At 48.7% G+C, this 20,199-nt stretch overlaps 1 protein-coding gene across 1 annotated transcript in view; it reads left to right on the top strand.

The window, feature by feature from the left end:
- The window catches only part of LOC135383133 (soluble guanylate cyclase 89Db-like), a 68,406-nt gene that overhangs the window by 27,662 nt on the left and 20,545 nt on the right, over positions 1-20,199 (top strand). The window contains exons 5-7 of the mRNA XM_064612738.1: positions 7,815-7,963; positions 8,108-8,237; positions 9,685-9,831. Coding sequence (XP_064468808.1) covers positions 7,815-7,963; positions 8,108-8,237; positions 9,685-9,831 — 426 coding nt within the window. The remainder of the gene's footprint in view (positions 1-7,814; positions 7,964-8,107; positions 8,238-9,684; positions 9,832-20,199) is intronic.

Genomic DNA, 20,199 nt, shown 5'->3' with positions numbered 1-20,199 from the left:
ATGCTTCATCGCCTACATGGCTCATGATCTAACGAAGCGCGAGGCACTCGTGAACTCAAGCACATGGTGTATGACGCGTTCTTTTCGTTAACGTGACAAGGGCGTAATATCTCGGTCCAGTAACGATCGAACGAGATGGTTTGCCTTACGAGTGGGTCTACCCACTAGTTAGAATGTTAAACATCTTCGTTTGGAGATTTGAAGAAACATAATTTCTACAGAAACGGATATGTATTGCTACACGACTGTGTACAAAAGGACATCGTGTCCCTTTCAATGCTTTCATGAGGGCTGTGAGATAATCTCTAGAAGATGCAAATCAAGACGAGAAAGAAGACGAAGAAGCGACAACGACAAGCCATAGACAAACCATAGACAAACCCTGCGAGCTATCCAAACAAAGTTAAACAACCTAATTGGTCGAAAAGATTTCAGCCTCGTTGGCAGCTGTAGTTCGTTCAGGGCGGTGACATCACAACACGTAAGGGCTCGTAACGAGCAAGATAGCCTCAACGAAGAAGCTAAACGAGGAGCAGTGATTGCGCCACAGCAGAGTGTCGATAAGCTTCTTCGTTTCGTTATTCCTAACGACTCGCTGGCGCTGAAGCTGCCAAAGAAGGATGGCGGAAGGATTCTTCGCTTGGGCGATCACACAAGCGGCTAACTGTGCTCCATGGACGTGATGGCGTCAGGACGCCTTTCAACTGGACGAGCCAGATTTTGTAAAGTTGTTCCGTCCGCCAAGAAACGCTGTCCGCGCCGTTTGTGAGGACTTGCGACCGTATACTTCACGCCGTCTTGATAGCTACGGGTGTTGTGATGAACAACAAAGGCGAAATGGATGTCTATAGTAGTTTTCGAATTCTTCTCTTTAATATTACATTGCGGACATAGTTTGATGTTGTAATGAATGTGAAGAGCAAAGCGTTCTGTACATTTCCTGAGGTACGAGGGTGGTTCCATAAGTTTCCAGCCCGACCAACTTTTAATAGTCATAGAGACGAATCAATTGTATCACTTTTTGACATAGTCACCGTTAACTCCGATGAACTTTTGACACCTTTCAACCAGCATTCTTATACCCTTGAAAAAATAGTCAGAAGTTTTGTCCGCAAAATGCTGGAAAACTGCCTCTTGCACCTCACTATCGTTTTGAAATCTCCGTCCTCTGAGATCCGTCTTCAAGTTTGAGAACAGGAAGTAGTCACTCGGTGCCAAGTCTGGACTGTAGGGTGGGTGGTGGATTTCTTCGAAGCCGCACTCCTTCAGTGCAGCCTTGGCAACAGAAGCCGTGTGGACAGGGGCATTGCCCAGGAGCAACCGGACACCTCGACTCAACCTGACGCGCCTCTTTTCCTTGATGGCGTCTCGCAGTCGGTGCAGGAGTGAAGCATAATAAGCCGCATTCACTGTGGTGTTCCTCTCTTTGAAGTCGATGAGGAGGATCCTGTGACAATCCCAAAATATTGTTGCCATGATCTTCTTTGTGGATTGTGTGACCTTGACTTTTCTTGGGGGTGCTTCTCCTGGTTTGCGCCATTCCATCGACTCCTTTTTCGAAAGGGGATCATAGTAGATCGCCATAGTTTCATCCCCTGTGACAATTAACTTGAATATTTCTTCTTCGTTCTCTTGACAAAGCTCCAAAAACTCTTAGGCACAGACGACGCGCTGTTGCTTTTGAACTGACGAGAGAAGTCGTGGCACCCATCTCGCACTGACCTTTTTCATGTGAAGGCCCTCGCCGATGATGCGAAAAACGGTTGTTTTGGAAAGCCCCAGCCTTTTTGAGATTTCCTTCACCTTCAGACACCTGTCGCTCAGCACTTCGTCCTCGACAAGGGACAAATTTTCTTGACTCACCACTTCCACTGAGCGACCATCGCGTGGATCATCTTCAATGGACTCTCGCCCCAGTCGAAACTGCTTAGCCCAGTCTTTTACCGTTGTGTACGACGGAGAGGCTTCCCTGTACACGTTGTCCAGTCGCACTTTAATTTCTTTAGGCGAAAGTCTCTCTTTTGTCAAGAATTTTATCACAGCGCGGTACTCGATTTTTTTCCATTTTAACTGAAGAGTGCACCCTGGCTGTTTGAAATGCCGCTCTCCAACCCACAAAAGCATGGAGAGGGTTGAGGGTGGTGCTCCGGCCCTCCAACAGATGGCGCCACGCGTCCTTAATTGCATTTTCAAATTCGGGCACATTTTCTACCTCGTGCCGGAAACTTATGGAACCACCCTTAGACTGTCTTGAATAGTTCTATAATATTCCCTTGCTTCGCGGTGCTAACACAGAATTAAAAGAGTTCACTAACGTTCTGTTCAAGCTCACTAGAAAAACGTTTTATTGCACTGCGAATTTATTTTAAGTCTACTGTTTATGAAGCCTGACAGTAAGGCTGCGCGTTGTACTTCCATCCTTGAAGGAAAAATTTACATAACGGTAATCAAATAAGTATATACTTTAAGGAGAAAGGGCAGCCTTCTTCTCTTTCTTCTTTTGATATTTCTGATACCACTACGTCTTCCCTTTCTGGCCTCGGACTTCCATGTGCCCTAGAACTCAGCACGCACTACTTCTCGTGTCATACTTAAGACCATTCTCACCCGACACCATCGTCTGAGCAGGAATATGATTTACATTTTTTTTGCGTATTGCTCGACGATTATCCTTACAATGACATACTTGTTTGTTCATTATTTTCACACGACTAGCGAGCCATATATTCAGACGGAAAGAAAAAGAAGATGATGAACGAGCATGGATACGAACATTGGAACGGAACGAGCATGTATGAGAGCACGAGAATGCGAGCTATCGGAACAAATGAAACAGTCCTATTGGTTGGAGAAAATGCAGCCTGGCTGCCAGCCTGCTCTTCGCCACCACCACCACCTGCTCTTCGCTCAGGGCGGTGACATCACAACACGTGAGCGCTCGCAATGTGCACAATAACCACAAAGAAGAAGCTTCACGAGGAGCACAGATTGTGACCACAGCAAAGCATTGATAAAGTTGCTCGTTTCGTTAGCCTGAACGACTCGTTCAGCTGTCTCGTTCCGTTAAGCTGAACGTGTGAAACGATGAAACCCCCAGGGCTCTACCAATTCAGCTAAGCTAACACTCCTCCCAGGTATTTCAAAGGTTGCGTCATGTGAAGGTACAAATCACATCCACTCACTCACCCATTCTACTTTCACTGTTACATGCTTTCTCACTCCCACACACATTCAAACGACGCAATGACGCACAGACGCAACCTTGGAAGTCACTGATGAGGCGTCTTAGCTTAGCTCAAATGATACAGCCCTGGACCTGTAATCCAGAATATGTGGGTTCCAATCCTACAGCTTGCTAACCTTTTCAGTGACTTCATTCTTCTTTCATTATCCTTAGGCCCCTGAGGCTTTGTGTGTTTGTCGCTGTTATTATTGTTATTTTTAAGCTGAAGCGCACGCGACAAAATGTGAGGATTTCGTATCATGGTCATATACGCGCAATGTAGTGCTGTAGTGCATTTCCACTCGTCAATCCCAAAGTAGCGAGATCAAACGGTACCAAAAGTCCGCAAATGTTCCATTTAATGTGCGCACCATGTTTTCAGTGCCGTGTTGCTCCGCGAGGTCACCGCGACATTGCTGCAACCGGTTCCTTCGCGAGCTGCAGCTTGCCTCAGTGGGGCCCGTCATTGGCTAGGAGAGCGAAATCTCCCCCACCTCCAGCGCCTGAAATGCGTTGTTGCTATACGCAGTGGCGTAGCCAGACCTCCAAGGTAGGGGGGGGGCTCGATACGAAAACTCGCCCCCCCCCCGCTTATCCTGTGTCGACAACACACACATACTTGTGCACACTGCAAACTGAGGATTACAAAAAGGAACGAAAATAGTTGATTTAGACGTTCACAGTACGATTATATGTATAGGCTGTCATGACCAATGAGGTGGTGTCACGAGATTGGAAGTATTTTGAAAAGCTCATACTTTGAAAACCATTCAAGAGTGCTTCTTAGATAGACGCCATGAACTGCAAGAACTTTCGCGATCGTCACACTGGTCCCCCCCCCCCACATATATTATGTTCTCGGATTTGCACGATTTGTGTGGGTCGGTCCGTGGCAGGTAGGGGGGGCTCGAGCCCCCCCCCCCCCCCCCCCCCCGTGGCTACGCCACTGGCTATACGTTGCAACGTTGTGACGTGATCCGGTTCGAAGGATGGAGAAACCAACGCGGATTATGCTTTTTGAATCGCATTGTTTCGTGGTAAGGACGCTCCCTAGAAGTAAATGAATTCCATATTTGGATATCGTGAGCCACATTCCTTCATCAAGCCGTAATACTTGGAGAATGTTTGCCGAGCTGTTTAGTGCCCCTTTAAGTGTCATTTACTCCTTAGGGACTCCCAGAACAAAGTGCGACGAAAATGCGAATATTGTTACGACTGAAGCAGGGCTAGAAGTGCTCTGAGACGAGACCAGGTTAGAAATTTATAAAGTAGGTTTAATGAAGATGACTGGGAGGAGAAGTGTCCCAGGTGCGGTCACCCGGTAGCGTACGCTCGCTCGAGCTCAAGAGCACCGGGGCAGACGACAGCCATGTCCTGGAACTCGATACTGAACGAAACGTGCCCCATTTTTCGAAACCCTGGTTCATTCAATTAATTCAGACGCTAAGCAGTCTGTCAGAAGCAACTATGCGAACCACCATTTGTGCTAATCTATCTGATCACCGTACCATTCATTTTATAAAAACATCTTTAAAAATCAGGAATATACGAAGCGCCATGACGTTGTAGGAGCAGCCTGATCCGCTCCCATGATGTGATGAGTTGCTTCCCTTGAAAAATTCGTCCGCTACTGGCACGACGTGACGCTAACTACATACTCACCGGCCGCCTTGATTGAACCGGCTGACGCCAGAGGCCATCCGATTGGCACGCCTATTGTCTCCAGCTGCGTCACGGATTAACGCTGCCCGCATGAGCGTGGTCCACTACGGCAAGCAGTTCTATCACCGTCTTCACCACCACCACTATCACAGGTTAACGTGGTTAACAGGGTAACAACTGTCTCACTCTCTCACGGTATCCCGTAAGGAGTGCGAGTGTTCTGCATGTCGCACAGACCAAAGATCTTGCACGCGTGTGCTAATGCTTCGATCCCTAGCGCAATTACAGCAACCCTTGGAGCCATGAGGAAATTTTAATTCAACAAAAAAATATTCCGTTAGTTTAACGCAATGTTTTTTTTTTACTTAACAATCCCCCAGTGCCCTCAGGGTGGCTTTAATCGCACTCGGAAATGAGACAGAATTTTTCGCAGTGTTATTATTAAGATTGACAGGCGTTGTACCTGCAGCAGATATTGTTCTTAACTTCGAATCCCCGTATAGCACAGGATTCATCCACTCAACTGAGGCAATCCTAGCTGCTTCGACAACAAGTAACACGCCCTTTCAGCACTGAACTTCCTGTCTTTGTTTTCTTTTCGTTACCGACCGAGGCACCCACGCAGTGTTTTACTTTCACCAATTACCCCAGTCCCTGCTCCTTTGGTTTCTTATTATGCTTTTCTCCTGACACTTGTCACAGCAGTAAAGATGATTTGACGACTTATCTTCGTAATTCCAACCATCCTTTATAACCATAACATACAAAATTGTTGTTGTGGCACAATCGCTCGTAGTGATTTACGGCCCCCCCCCCCCCCCACGAGAACCGACAGCACAGCGACATTCGATCAACCATAAAAGCACTCTGCCGCAAATGTAACGACCGAAACAATCCGACATAAAGATCCCGAGGAGGAGAATGATCTGAGATACCCGCTATACGACGGCTATTAACAGAACTAGAGACAAAGCTACGAGCATCGCAATCCGTGAAATAGGGCGGCTCACTGGACACCAGTTGAACGGAACGGATCGATGAAGTGGCCTTGGAATTGATAAGTAGGGGCGTCATTAAAAGCCAAAGAAATCTATCATGCCAGTACTGCATGACGACTCCGAGAAAGACTACGGCAGTTTTCAGATTTCTAGTACCGTATAGACAAATTCGTTGGCACAATTTGGGTAAGGCTCACGGTGTCGCTGTCATGTGCGTACGTGTGACCAGCTACTTATTCACATGCGATCGGAGGACAGGCATGTACTCTGTATGAGCGGGAACAGCATACGTAAAATATTCGCGTGTTTCGTACGTTACTATAACTTTTGCTGGAGGCACAGCTCAACATACAAAACGGGTGCTGGCATTGCTTCACTTACACAGAGACGAAGGGGGGGGGGATATGTTTATTAAGAAAAAAAAGGAAAGGAGACGAAGGCTTAGCAGGGTATCTGTGCTGCAGCAGTAAAACATTAACCACAACTAAAGGCAGATAATTTATTCGTTCTTTTTCATTGTGTATCCATTGTATTGCGAAAGATGACACAGAACAGCAGCGAAGCCAGAAAAAAAAATTCAGGAGGGGTTCTATGGAAAATTTGCATGTGGAGGAGGATTTCAGCCTAATTTTCCTTTTCGCAAATGCACTACTGAAGGTACGCGTTCGAGTGGGGTTTACAACCCCGAAATCCTCACCTCTTGCGACATTGTCATGGTATGTTCTCTTTTGTACATCAATATAGGCTTCCACCACGCTAGCTGCAGCGTTAGGTGGTTTTACTAGTGTGCCCAGAAAAAAATAAATAAATAAAAATAAATAACAATGGGCACCCAAGGAAATTTTCAGAACACCTACACCAGCCAAACAATTCCCATTCCTAAATACGAAAATCTACACAGATACTAACTAAGCTAATATGGTGGCGAAACTACCCGTGCTACAGCAATCTTGACACATCGTTACCATGGCCCGGATCTTCAATTTGTCGATGTCTCCTTGCAAGCATAAAATATATCATTTGGTTCGTGATTTGTCCCGCGCTCTCGTGTAAATGCGCCATCACAACGTTTATTTGAAATCTCGGGCTACCAAAACGTGATGGGAATTGATGTTCTGAGGCAGAAACACAGAGAAAGGACAAATACATGCATAGTACATGCATACATACATACACAGAAAGGACGTCTTAGCTTAGCTGAATTGGTACGAGCCCCTGCATCGGTAATCCAGAAGATGTGGGCTCGGGTCCTACAGCTGGCTAACCTTTTCAGTGACTTCCTTCTTTCTTCATTACCAAAACGTGATTGACGTGCCGTACATGACATTTGTTGAGAATATATGGTGCACGCTATCTGAGAGTTAAAGATTCAGCGCTGTTCCCAGTCTGTATAAAAGTGAACCTCGCGTCAGCCTCTTTCTCAATAGCATCGCCTCAGTAGCCGCCTCGATTATACTGCTTCCGACTTAATAGCTGAGCTCAAGCTCGCGGATTCGGTCCCAGCCGAATATGGTAGCGATGTGCAGTAGGTAAACATGGCTTCCAGAACTATGTATCGAAGCTTTCCAGACCACACTAAGATCCTCAGGTGGTCGAAATTACACACAGTCTTACCCTGCGGTATACATGCAGCATATGTCGTCAGACAAATGTAGGCTGGTGTACCTTACGTGTAAGTCTGCTCCCGTTTATTGTTATCTTTATGTTTTATGTTTTATCGGAAGTCTGTGTTTCGCTAAGCCTTGTTCGATACTGTCGGGAAGAATGTCAGTTGGAAGACTTGATTCGTATCTACCATTCGTACTTATTGGATCGTCGATTTGATGTTTAACTACTCGAAGAGCTAGCCACACATATGTGGAGTCGATCGGGTCTTCATCCATTTTTGAAGACTCTCGCATTGTTTACTGGTGTTTCGAAAATGATTTCAGGTGATGACAATGCAACAAGTGGTGGTTGAATTAGAGTGCCTTAAGGTGAAGCGACCTAGCCGTGGCGGCAACGAGACCGGGATGCTGCTCAAGGGCCAAATGCGATACCTCGAAGAATCCGATGTCTTACTCTTCCTCGGTGTGCCCCTGTGAGTGTCCTCTTTCTCAATTCCTGGGCTTTAACGCCGAACCGTTAAAAACGGCAAAATAATGTTGCGTGCAGAACCGTGGATATACAACAATTGGAATACACATAGAATGTGAAATGAACACGCCTTACGTGACTGTTTCAGGCTGAGCGGTATCGACGAGATGCAGGACGCCGGGCTCTATCTCGAGGACCTATGCATTCATGATATGACCAGAGACATCGTGTTAGCAGGTTGGCAACATGGAGCCAACCTAGAAGTGTCGTACCAAGCGGTAAGGTATTACACTTCGCCCATCGGGAGCAAATGGGGAACTGTATGATGCACTGTGATAACTGGTCGATTCCTTTCAAGCTAACACACCGTCGGTCGTTCTTTGTGTCCTCCTCTCCAATCAGGCTTTTCGCTCATGACCAGAATTATGCCGCTACGTTGAAGCCACGAATTATCTAAATGACACTCTAGCATGCTCCTGCAATTGGCGTATGTCCTATCACAAATTTCGGAACATAGACTTCAGGACATGTGAACAGCCCGTGAGTGAGATAGTATGCGACACCGGCATCTCATACGACATTCGCGCTTTGTGCTCAACGACGCAGTGCATTGCAGAATTCGAAGCCCGACGCAGTGGCGTAATCGTAAAACCAGTTCCCGTGACATAGTGGTTAAGGCGATCGCTTTCCACACCGAGACTGGGACGCGGGTTCGAATCCCTGCACCGGCTGTGGTGTCTGGGGTTTTCCCGCATACTTTCTGGACCAATGTCGGCACAATTCCCCATGAAGTCGGCAAAGGGTATATACTAACCCCCCCTATCCGCCACTCCTTTCTACTGTCTTCTCTTCATCTGCCCACGTCTGTTCGCTGCTCAGAGTCACAGTTGCTTCGCGGCGCTAACGCTGTTTTTTTTTCAAACAATAGTAAATTCGAAAACCGCATATTGGAGAGTAAGTGTCGATTCACACGATGCAACCTGCAACTTAGTTAAAGCAAAGGGGTGCGCACAATTAAAGTTTCAGAGAGCAGGCTCCTTTCACTCGGTGAGCTGCATGGTAGTGTTCAACAAAGTCGCGGGATTGCGCGAGAAAATGTCATCATCATCATCATCACCTTCGTCGAATCGCTCGAGAGCGAGAACTGAAAATACGGTTAACAGTTTCCAAGGACCAATCCAAGTGCGCATCCTTGTGGAATATTTACATGCACCGGCGGGGAAGGTTCACGCTAGTAGCGTCGCCTTCGTAACCCGCGGAGGCTGGGCTGAGGAATTTACGTATCAGAAGTAACGCACGCCGGGACAGCCAGCCATTTCGATTGGATCTCTACGGAGGAGCAGCCAAGTGATGAAGAGGTTACGCGTGAAGGTTGCGAGAAGAATATAGCTGCGCCATTTCACTGCGCGCCGCTAAAGTTCGTTAATTGACTTCTAGTACCTAGATTGCCAATTGTCCCCAATTTAATCTCCTGACCCTGAAATTCACTCCCCAGCACTGCAAACTGTCCCTAACCTTCGCACGAGCTGCCGTGGGGTTAGTCCTTAAACTGACTAAAGGTTGTGGCATGGTAATGCAACCAATCCGCAGAACGACTAAAAATTATTATTCTGTTTCTGTTTTCAGAATTGGGTACCTTTCATGGTCTGAAATCTTGACTGATGTTCCGCCCCGTTGTCTTTTACTTATATTGCACTTGAATGTTTGTTTGCTCCTCTTGTGTAGCAAGAACAGAAGAGCCGTACCTTGGAGGAAAACCTACGCCGCCTTGATGAATGGCGGAAGAAAGGAGACGATCTTCTTTATTCAATGCTGCCGAAAACTGTGGCAGACCGTCTACGCAAGGGTGCGCATCCAGTCGACACCTGCGAGGTTTGTGAAATTGGGTCGCCTGTGTCGAATGATAGTGAAACAACAACAACAACAACAACAACTTTATGTTACGATGATGAATGGGCAGTCGCACCGCTAGAGGCGATAGTCTACCCCATTGCTGGTGGTGATGTGGGAACGCGGAATAGCCGATAGCAACACAGCTACTCCACCTCCATGTCCCCCTAAGGAGCGTGATCACAGTGGACGCGTTAAGTAGCGGCCCCAGAGTGAAAAGAGTTGTAACTCCGTCCACTAAACGGCCAGGCGCACTTCCGGTGCGCGTAACTTGAGTCAAAATTTCTGACACCATCTCAAAAGCGGGGTCGCGGAGCCAAAGAGACGGCGACGGAAGCGAAGTGATGTAGTTCCGCCAGTTCACAGACGTGTTTTGACCTATGGATGCCTTGCGTGCACTGTCTGGCGATATTTTGAACGACTTCCACGAATTCGCGCCGATGAACGATGCTCGAAGCCCTCAAAGAAATCAATTGATCTCCCAATTGGTCGACCCACGTCGGGCAACTTACCATCGCTGATCACCCGCGTTAGCGCACTTAGCACAGTATTTTGGTGCTCGCGCATTTGTTCGCGTGCACCACCACAATATTCGTAGAACTCATCATTGTCCAGAATCTGCATAGTTTGAGCTGCTGTGAGCACCATTGCAGAACGCAAAAACTCAGCCTTTCGCAAAACCAATTTATTCAATGCTCCGCTTTTAAAACTCGGGGGCCTGCAGAGTATGCCAACACCCTCCGAAGCGGAAACAGGTGTGAGCGGGAGCCCATATAGTGCGGAACCTCGCCTCTCGTTGGAGTGCAAGAGTCGCTATGCTTAACGCGCTCAGTGGTACTCCTACGCCAGCAAATCGGCATCCCAGGTTGGAGAAAACGTCAAAAGGGTCACGGAAGCTTGCATGATGTTCTCACGAGCGCGAAATACACTGTTATACATGAGACAATTGATGTTCTGAGACTGGAACACATAGAAAGGTCAAATACATACAAAGCCTCCAACCATTTACCTCCGTACCCTCCATGTCCTCTTTCATTTGTCATCATACACTGTTATATTCACCAGTAGTCGTCTACACTCCCTATAAGCGACACAAAAATTCGCTTTTCAAATGAATGTAACCTGTACGTTTTTAATGCGACAGCATTATTCGGCTACCCTCTTAGAAATTACTGTGCTGTGCGCCGAAAACTCAGCTCGGACGATAGATGGCGCCAAGGGAACCGTGGTCGCCGAAGCGTTGATGGCAGGGTACTCAACGTGAGTCTTCCCCTTCTCTCATATAGGAAGGTTGCACGTAACGTCACTAGGAAACAGGTCCCCCAAGGTCGCCATTTTCCCATGTATTTGTTCGTATCCCGATGCGTGCAATGCCGGAGGCCGCCCTTAGATACCCCATTGTTACCAGACGTTGGCTTGCGTGGATTGTAGCGCGCTAAAGATCCAGTTGAAGCACAATCCAAGCCAGGCCAAGTCACCGAAGGAGAAATGGACGACTGCTGCGCCTGCGGCGTCTGGTACGACAGGTACGCTATGTGATGCACGCAGCCGTGCACTAGATCCTTCCGATCGCTCAACACGTGTAAAAACGGGACCAAAAAGTGAAACACGACAGAGAAAGTTGTTATACGGGTTTTATTTGGACATATAAAGACTAGATTCATTCGCAGAAACAACAAAAACATTTTGCCGCTAAACTTAGCGCGCTGAAGTGATCCGGAACGGCAACAGTGGGGTATCTAGTGGCAGCCTTCTTCGTTGCACGCTTTTCCGAGGTGAGTTTGGGGGACCTGCTAGAAAAGGACATTGAGCCCGGCGCCATATTGTTGTACGCATTGCATTGGCTGTATACGCGACGTCGTTGCATTCGCTGCCTTTGTGAAGTAGTCTGAGCCTGCCCTGTCTTATTGGTACAGCATGACGTCAAGGTACATCGACCCTCGCGTGTAGCATTTCACGCTTACGGGGGAAGATTTACACCGGTGTAACTACCAAGTGACAGTTCCTGTAGCCGATCCATTCGGAGTTCCGTAAAGGCACCCACCTCTGGCCCGATATTGACAGCATTGATATTCACGATTATTTGGTAACGAGGACCAGCTTTGTCACGCGGAAACAACTGAAGGCCCACAAATCTCCCGAGGCGTACAATTATGTCACGAGCGGTTGGGTCAAGGAGCCGCTGGTGATGTTCGCAAAGGGTGGCGTCACCATCTTGACACAGGCAAGTATTTATTTATTTCATGTTGCATTGACAGGCCTCACTTTGGTTAACCGAAGTTGTTTTGCGTTAACATGTGTGATTCCAAACGCTACTAATGTTAACTGCTTGTGTATAAGATGAGTATGCAACCCTTTTGTTTTAGGTGAGCCACTCGCACAGAATCTCTTCGGCGTCTTTGACTGCTTGGGTGCTGGTGAAGCAAGACGGGGAACTTGTCTTTGGCCACTGTACATGCATGGCAGGTAGAGGGGAGGTGTGCTCTGACACAGCAGTACTTCTTTTTTACCTACAGATTGTAAGAAACATATTGGAGAACACCTCATGCACATATAGAAGTAACTCTTGGCTCCCTGCACACACACGAAAGGTTGTGCCAGCACCAATTGGAGAAATTGTTTTTTCTTTCTCACTCGCACGCAAACGGGAGCTGGATGGGTCGTTGCCTCAGCCAGAAAAAGTAACGCAACGAGTACCGGCTCCAAAACCTACAGAAGAGTGGAACAGGTTTTTTGACAAGGTCGTTAGCACCGGGCTACGGCCTGTTTGTGCTGGCGCATTCCCCGCTTCAGTGACCTGTATCTGGTGGCACTGCCAAAGAGCAGTATCTCTTTGTTGACACATTTGGAAGACCCTCATGCAATGGACATAGACTGGGACACCTTACGAAGTGTAATGCTATTGGAGATAAGCTAGAGATTGATGATGATGCTGTACTGGCCATTGAAAAAGCAACAAAGAACCAAGCACACGCAGCGCAATGGTATGAATATCGAACAGGGAGGGTGAAAGCGTCGAACTTGAAATCTGCAGGTCATACAAACTTAACTAACCCGTCTCGTAGCCTTATTCAAAGGATATGTTACCCGAGGAAGCATCAGTTTTCCACAGAAAAAGTTAGGTATTGAAGAAAGAAAGAATGAGGGAAATGCAGTGTAATGTAAGCGGGCTGCACCGGAGAGCAACGCAAGCGCCGCTGCGCTCACTGTTCGAAAGTCCAAGGCCCAACAACGCATCCATTGCAGCTTGCGGCACGAACCATGTAGCACACCACTTGTAATTCGTGTATCATGTAACCGATGTAATCAAGAATAAACATATTACATGGTGTCAGAAGTCAACGAACCTCGACGGAACGCCCAAGATGCCCAATCCCAACGAAACTGTGAGTAACTCTACTGCTACAACAATGACAGCCCCGCCGAGTCAAGGACGAGGCATGATGGCGAACATGCTTACGCCTCCCCAGCCTGTCGATATGACAGGGGACCTGAGTGAATCGTGGGGCATATGGCTTACCTAATTGAAGTTGTATTGTAAGGCCACAGGATTGTATACTACGCCGAAAGGTGTTCAGACAGCCATCTTCCTAATTGCTATAGAGAAACAAGCGCGAAGTGTCTTCGCCACAGTTCAAAGATGATGAAAAATGAAAGATGAAAAGCCTTATATGTATTTGTCCTTTCTAAGTTGTTCCGGTCTCAGAACATCAGTTGCCTATGTTCTAAGATGAGTCCAAGCGCGAGGACATCGATGCAGTCATTGCTAAATTTGAGGAATACTGCAAGTCGTCTTCGAACCTGACATACCGAGAATATCTGTTCGGCTCCCGCGACCAAAAGCCCGGAGAAAAATTTGACGAGTGGCTGACCGAGCTGAGAACCCTAATAGAACCATGTTCATTCGAGGGAGCGGAAGACCGCATGCTTCGCAGTAGAGTTATACTGGGCATGAATGATAAGGTACTGCAACAGAAAACAATTGCAGAAGACGTTGACCTTGACATCTGGACAAGTTTATTCGCATGAGCCGAAGCAGTGAGCTGAGTCGCGATCAGTGTGGCGAAATTCAAGCCGCGAAGGCTAGCACCCCGCTACAGGAAGTCAATGCTGTGAAAGAGCCTTGCAAGAGCTGCGGTTACTTGATCCACAAAGGGAAAACCTGCCCAGCAAAAGGAAAAAAATGTAGGAGCTACGGCAAGCTTGGGCACTTCTACAGAGTGTGCAGGTCGAAGTCAAAACAACAGCCAAAGGGGAAACTGCATGGAATAGCAGACGATGAAGCGGAACCGCAATCGGAATTTTTCATCGGCTCCCTGGACACAGCACGGAAAGATCGTTGTCTTGTAACGGTGCATATTGAGGGAATGAAGACACGTGTAAAAATAGACACGGGGGCTACGTGCAACTTGATATCGACTAACACTTTGCGAACCATCACAGAAAAGTGCATTGATGCCCATGAAACTCAACTGACGTCGTTGTCAAATTGTCATATCAGTTTCCAGTGAAAGAGGTTTATCACCAGTAACGTTCATAGTTGTGTCGCAAAAGGTTCCAACTACTTTCAGTGGAGATGTCGGAGAAGCCTTTGGCCTGATCTCTACAGTTTCCATGGTAACATCACAAGATGTAAAAGCAGAATTTCAGGATGTGTTCGGTGGCGTTGGTGACATCTCAGAAGTGGCATTTAGAAGACCCTAGTGGTTGTTTTTGGGTGCCTAAACAAAAATAAGGTTATTAATATTATTATCAAAGGAATCGCCTATCGAGTGAAGTTACGCACAGGAGCAGAAGGCGTGTTAAACTCTCCCCACTCAGTACATGTAGCGCTGAAGTCCGAGCCCAAGAAGATAGAAAACAACGGCATCATAGTGAAAGTGACTGAGCCAACAGCATGGGTCAATAATATGGTCGCTGTCACCCGTGGGGAGAAACTGAGAATCTATATGGATCCCAGAGACCTGAACCAAGTCCTTATGAGAGAGCATTATCCAATGCCTATACCTTCGACGATATCACCAACCGTTTGCATGGCTTTAAATGGCTTTCAACGGTAGACGCATCCACACGTTTTTGGCAGATTAGGCTGGATTACCGAAGCTCACAACTCTGTACATTTGCAAAGCCTTTCGGAAGGTATAATTTCACGCGAATGCCGTTCCAATATCATCTGCTTCAGAAGAGTTCCAGCTGGTTCCAGTCCCAGTTCCAGATGGACGATATTCTCGTGTAGGGTACTACGAGAGATGAACATGACAAAACACTATACGAGCAGTGCTTGCGAGATGTAGAGAGGTAAACCCTGTTCCCAATGCATCCAAATGTCAAATTGGACACACTGAAGTTAAATATATGGGACACAAAATATCGGCACAAGGACTGTCGATCTACCCGGAACGAGTGCGTGACATCGGCATAATCCAAGTACCACAAAACGTCAAACAGCTACTGCGCTTTCTGGGAATCGTCAGTTACGTACGCAAGTTTATTCCCAGCGTGGCCGAAACCACAGCACCCCTACAAGAACTCTTGGAGAAAGACATTGCTTGGGTATGGACTCCGGAGTGCCAGCAAAGCTTTGACAAGCTCAATTCCCAACTCCAAGACGCTCCTGTTCTCAAGTTCTACGACCCAAGCATGGCAGTGACCCTCTCCGTAGGCGCAAGCCAGCATGGACTTGGTGCTGTCCTGCTCCAGGAGGGACACCCTGTGGCCTATTCTTCGCGGTCACTGACATCAGCACCAATCAGATACGCCGAAATTGAGAAAGAGATGTTGGCTACAGTGCATGCCTGCCAACATTTCCACGACTACATCTTTGGTCAACCGCTGTCAACCTGTGGTATCAACTTTGGTCAACCTGTGCGGGTGGAATCCGACCACCGCCCTTTAGTGGCGACTTACAAGAAACACCTTCATCAGTGCCCACTACGTCTCCAACGCATGCGCCTGACCCTGCAGAAGTACGTATTGGGGGTCCAATATAAGCCGGAAACTGAGCTGTACATAGCGCACGCTCTTTCACGGTCACCCAACAAAGCTCATTTGGAAGAAGCATACCAAGTGAACGCTGTGAAAATGCTTCCAATTAGTCCCATGCAACTCGAGGAGTTCAAGAGGGCGACTCAGGAAGACCCGGAACTCCAGCACATCAAAAGGTATGCAGAGAGCAAGTGGCCTGACGACAAGAAGGACGTTGAACCATCAGCCGTTCCTTATTCCGTTGCAGAGACGAGATCCACACATAAGATGGGTTAGTACTGCGATCGAACGGGATCATTGTGCCAACCAAACTTCGTTCAGACGTCATAAGACTTTTACATGCCTCCCACTGTAGAATGGAGAAGATGCATGAGCTCAGATGCTTAGAGCTCGAGACGCCTTATACTGGCACGGTACCGCAGACGATAAACGGCGCATTGTAGCGTCATTCAGCTTAGGCCAAGAATATCAGTACAGGCAAGCTCCAGAACCAATGGAAGGTCACGATATACCTGTTCCACCCTGGCAGACAGTAGGAATGGACCTATTCACATTGGACAGGCAACAGTACATCACAATGGTAGACTTCTATTCCTTTTACTACATTGGGAAGTCTATGACTGCCGCCAACGCAAGAAACGTCATATCGTTTTGCAAGGAAGTCTTCGCAACTCACGGTTTGGTGCAGAGGATCATCTCAGATAATGGACCCCCGTTCTCAAGTTTGGAATTTAGGGAATTCACGAAGCAGAAGGACATCAGTCACAGCACGTCAAGTCCGTATTACCCAAAAGGGAATGGAGTGGCGGAGCGAAGCGTACAGGAAGCCAAGAGGCTTAGGCAAAAGCATAACTATGCAACTCAAGACTACTGGAATGCACTACTTGAATGGCGCAACGCTGGCAACTCCTGTTCTGCGGATAATGAACAGACAAACGAGGACGCGGCTTCCTGCACACAACAGCTATCTCAAGCCTCAAGTTAAAGAACCGCATGTGGTCAGCCCAATACTAAGAGAGCTGAAAAAAAACCAGAAGCTGTACCACACAAAGTCAGCGAAGCCTCTTCCTCGTCTCGATGCAGGCACCAAGATTCGTGTGCGCGAGCACACCACAGGTCAGTGGACTACTGGATTAGTAGTCTACACGTCAGCGGAGCGTAGATCCTACGTACTACGCAGCCACGACGGGTCCTCATTAAGGATGTACCACCAGGACACACGATCTTCTCATATTGCATGGTGCGTCTGACGGCATGGTGCGTCTGAACCACCGGGAGTGACAACACCCCAGGCGCCGCCAGATATTCGCGCACCACGAAGAGGGACCAGAATGCGGAAAGAAGTATTTTTTAATTCCGTGTTAGCGCCGCGAAGCAACTGTGGCTATGAGTGGCGTTCAGACGTGGCAGATGGAGAGAGGACAGCAGAAAGGAGTGAGGGACAGGGGGGTTAGTATGCGTCCTGGACCGACCTCGGTGGGAACTGTGCCGACATTCGTCTGGAAAGTCTTCGGAAAACCCAGGGAAAACCTCAGACAGCACAGCCGGTGACAGGATTCGAACCCATGTCACCTCCCAGTCTCTGCGTGAAAAGCGATCATCCTAACCACTATGCTACGGGAGCTGGTGTAAAGAAGCATTGCGCTTCCCGAATTAAAGAAGGGTAATGTAATGTAAACGGGCTGTGCCGGAGAGTAACACCAGCGCCGCCGCTCTCACTGTTCCAAGGTCCAAGACACAACAACGCAGCCATTCCAGCTTGCGGCACGAACCATGTAGCACGTAACTCGTAATTCGTGTACCATGTAACGGATGTAACCAAAAATAAGCATATTACATGCCGTAGTGTGTAAAAAAAGTAGTGTACGGTTCAGGGAAACGGTACTCGTGGTGTCAAAGTCTGACCCCCCCTTTTTTTTTTTGCGCAACAGCAGACTTGATTGTAGAGTGCGATCGCTCTTGTGGGTGCAGTTGAAATGAAGTGCCCCTACTCCGTAAAGGACACAACCCTTCATGACTTGCTAAGCAGGCACTGTCGATATGTATGTGAAAACGAAGGAGAGCTGCAGCTGTTGCACGACCATGCATATTATTACCAGGTACAAGGAGAGACATTTGTGCATGTAGCACCCTATGGGGACATTGTTTTGTGGAATGCTAGGAGGTTGTAGCGGTTCCAGCGCCGTCACCATGCAGCGCCATCGCTATCCTCTCGTGCCGAGCCGTTGCCGGCGCGATCTCCGCTGGAATAAAATCACTTCTTGAGTATCACGCAACATGAAGGTTGTCCCGCCTGTTTCCTTCATTTGGTGACCCGAACGTGAGCTCGATGGAATCTCAGCCAACACCTCCGACTATCCCTTCCGGGCAGGTCATTCCATCACACGGTGATGGGGCTGATCAACCTGCACTGCACGCACTCACCGTCAAGATTCCCCCCGGTTTGGCCGGCTAACCCAGTCCTCTGGTTCGCCAACATTGAGGCGCAGTTCGCACTCCGCGCTATTACTGCCCAGTTGACGAAATTCTATTACGTCGTTGGAGCGCTCGGCCCAAACGAGGCTGCTGAAATGCGGGATATCATCACCGTTCCCCCCACGGAGCGCCCATACGACGCCCTCAAAGCTGCCTTGACCCGTCGTACTACAGATTCTGAACAAGAGCGCCTCCGCCAGCTGCTCACTGCTGAAGTCCTCGGCGACAGTAGACCCTCCCAGCTCCTCCGTCGCATGCAGCAACTCTTGGGCGATAGTGCTTCAGCTGTGGACGAATCGATTTTCCGCGAGCTGTTCATACAGCCCACAAGCCATTTCTGTAGTCTCTTCATCAACCGCCCCCGTTACCCTCCCCCCCTCCCTGTCTGACTTTGAGGTAGTGCGACTCACTACCATGGTCTGCACCTCGCTTCGCCTTAGCCATCGTCCTCGAAGCCCCAGGCCCCGCAGCCCTCGCCGCGTCGGTCGCCGCCGCAGTCCTTTGCGCCCGCAGTCTACGGACTCCACAGAGTGTTGGTGTCACCAAAACTTCGGCAACAACGCCCGCAACTGTCAGCCTCCTTGTTTCCACTCGGGAAACGGGAGCGTCAGCAACTGACGGCGACCAGTCCCGCTGACGCAGTTACCAGTCGTGCACGTCTTTTCTTCATCACCGACCGCTGCTCCGGCACGCGGTTTCTAGTCGACACTGACACTGAGGTGTGCGTTATTTCAGCATCCGGTGACGACATTCGACGCTGCGCACCTAGTAACACCCTGCAAGCCGTCACCGCAACCCCTATCACTACGTTCGGCAAGAAAGTCGTGACCCTGAATCTCCGGCTACGATGTGTTTTTCGCTGTGTCTTCATGCTCGCCAAGGTTCCCCATGCCATCCTGGGAGCTGACTTCTTAGCCCATTTCGGCCTACTTGTTGGCATGAGCCGCCGCTGTTTAATAGACACCACCACTAACCTGTCTGTTCAGGCCGCCGTCCTTCCAACTCATACCGTCGGCCCAACCCTCCAGCGGCCGCCACCTCAAACGCCGTACGAGGCCGTTCTCCAAGACTTTCCGGCGCTTACTCACCCCCCTAACTGGAAGTTACCGGTCCTACACGACGTCGTGACCACCGGGCCGCCTGTGCATGTTCGCCCTCGCCGCTTGGCTCCGGAGAAGCTGAAAGTGGCCAGAGCCGAGTTCGAGCACACGCTCGACCTCGGCATCGTCCAACCGTCCACCAGTAACTGGTCTTTAGCTCCCCACATGGTCCCCAAGAAGACCAGGGATTGGCGGCCATGTGGAGACTACAGGGCCCTGAACCGTGTCACGGTGGCAGATCGGTACCCCATTCCTCATGTGCAAGATTTCACCGCTCATCTTCACGGCGCCAGACTTTTCTCGAAGGTCGACCTGGTGCATGCGTACCACCTGATCCCGGTCGCACCCGAAGATGTCGGCAAAACTGCAATCACCACGCCGATCAGATTGTTTGACTTTCTGCGGATGCCTTTTTGCCTGCGAAACGCGGCACAAACTTTCCAGCGACTCATTGACTCAGTCATCAGAGGCTTCCCGTTTGTGTTTGCGTACATCGACGATCTACTCATCGCAAGTTCCGTGCACTTTTCACCCGGCTCAGTGACTTTGGCATTGTAATCAATGCCGCTAAGTCCGAATTCGGCGTAGAGTGGCTCGAATTCCTTGGCCACCTTATCACGAGCACCGGTATCACCCCACTACCAACCAAGGTTCAAGCCATTCGAGACTTTTCCCCCCAGCCGCCTTCGGCACGCAAGCTCCGAGAATTTCTCGACCTTGTCAAATTTTAGGCGGCAACCGCATGGAGCATTTTTGTCAACTGAATGGCAGCAGAACTTGAAAGGAACGG

Source organism: Ornithodoros turicata, chromosome 2 (genome assembly GCF_037126465.1).
Source record: "Ornithodoros turicata isolate Travis chromosome 2, ASM3712646v1, whole genome shotgun sequence".
In the NCBI taxonomy this organism is placed as follows: Eukaryota; Metazoa; Arthropoda; class Arachnida; order Ixodida; family Argasidae; genus Ornithodoros; species Ornithodoros turicata.
The sequence above is the reverse complement of the archived record's forward strand: the minus strand, read 5'-3'. Positions and strand labels throughout refer to the sequence as shown.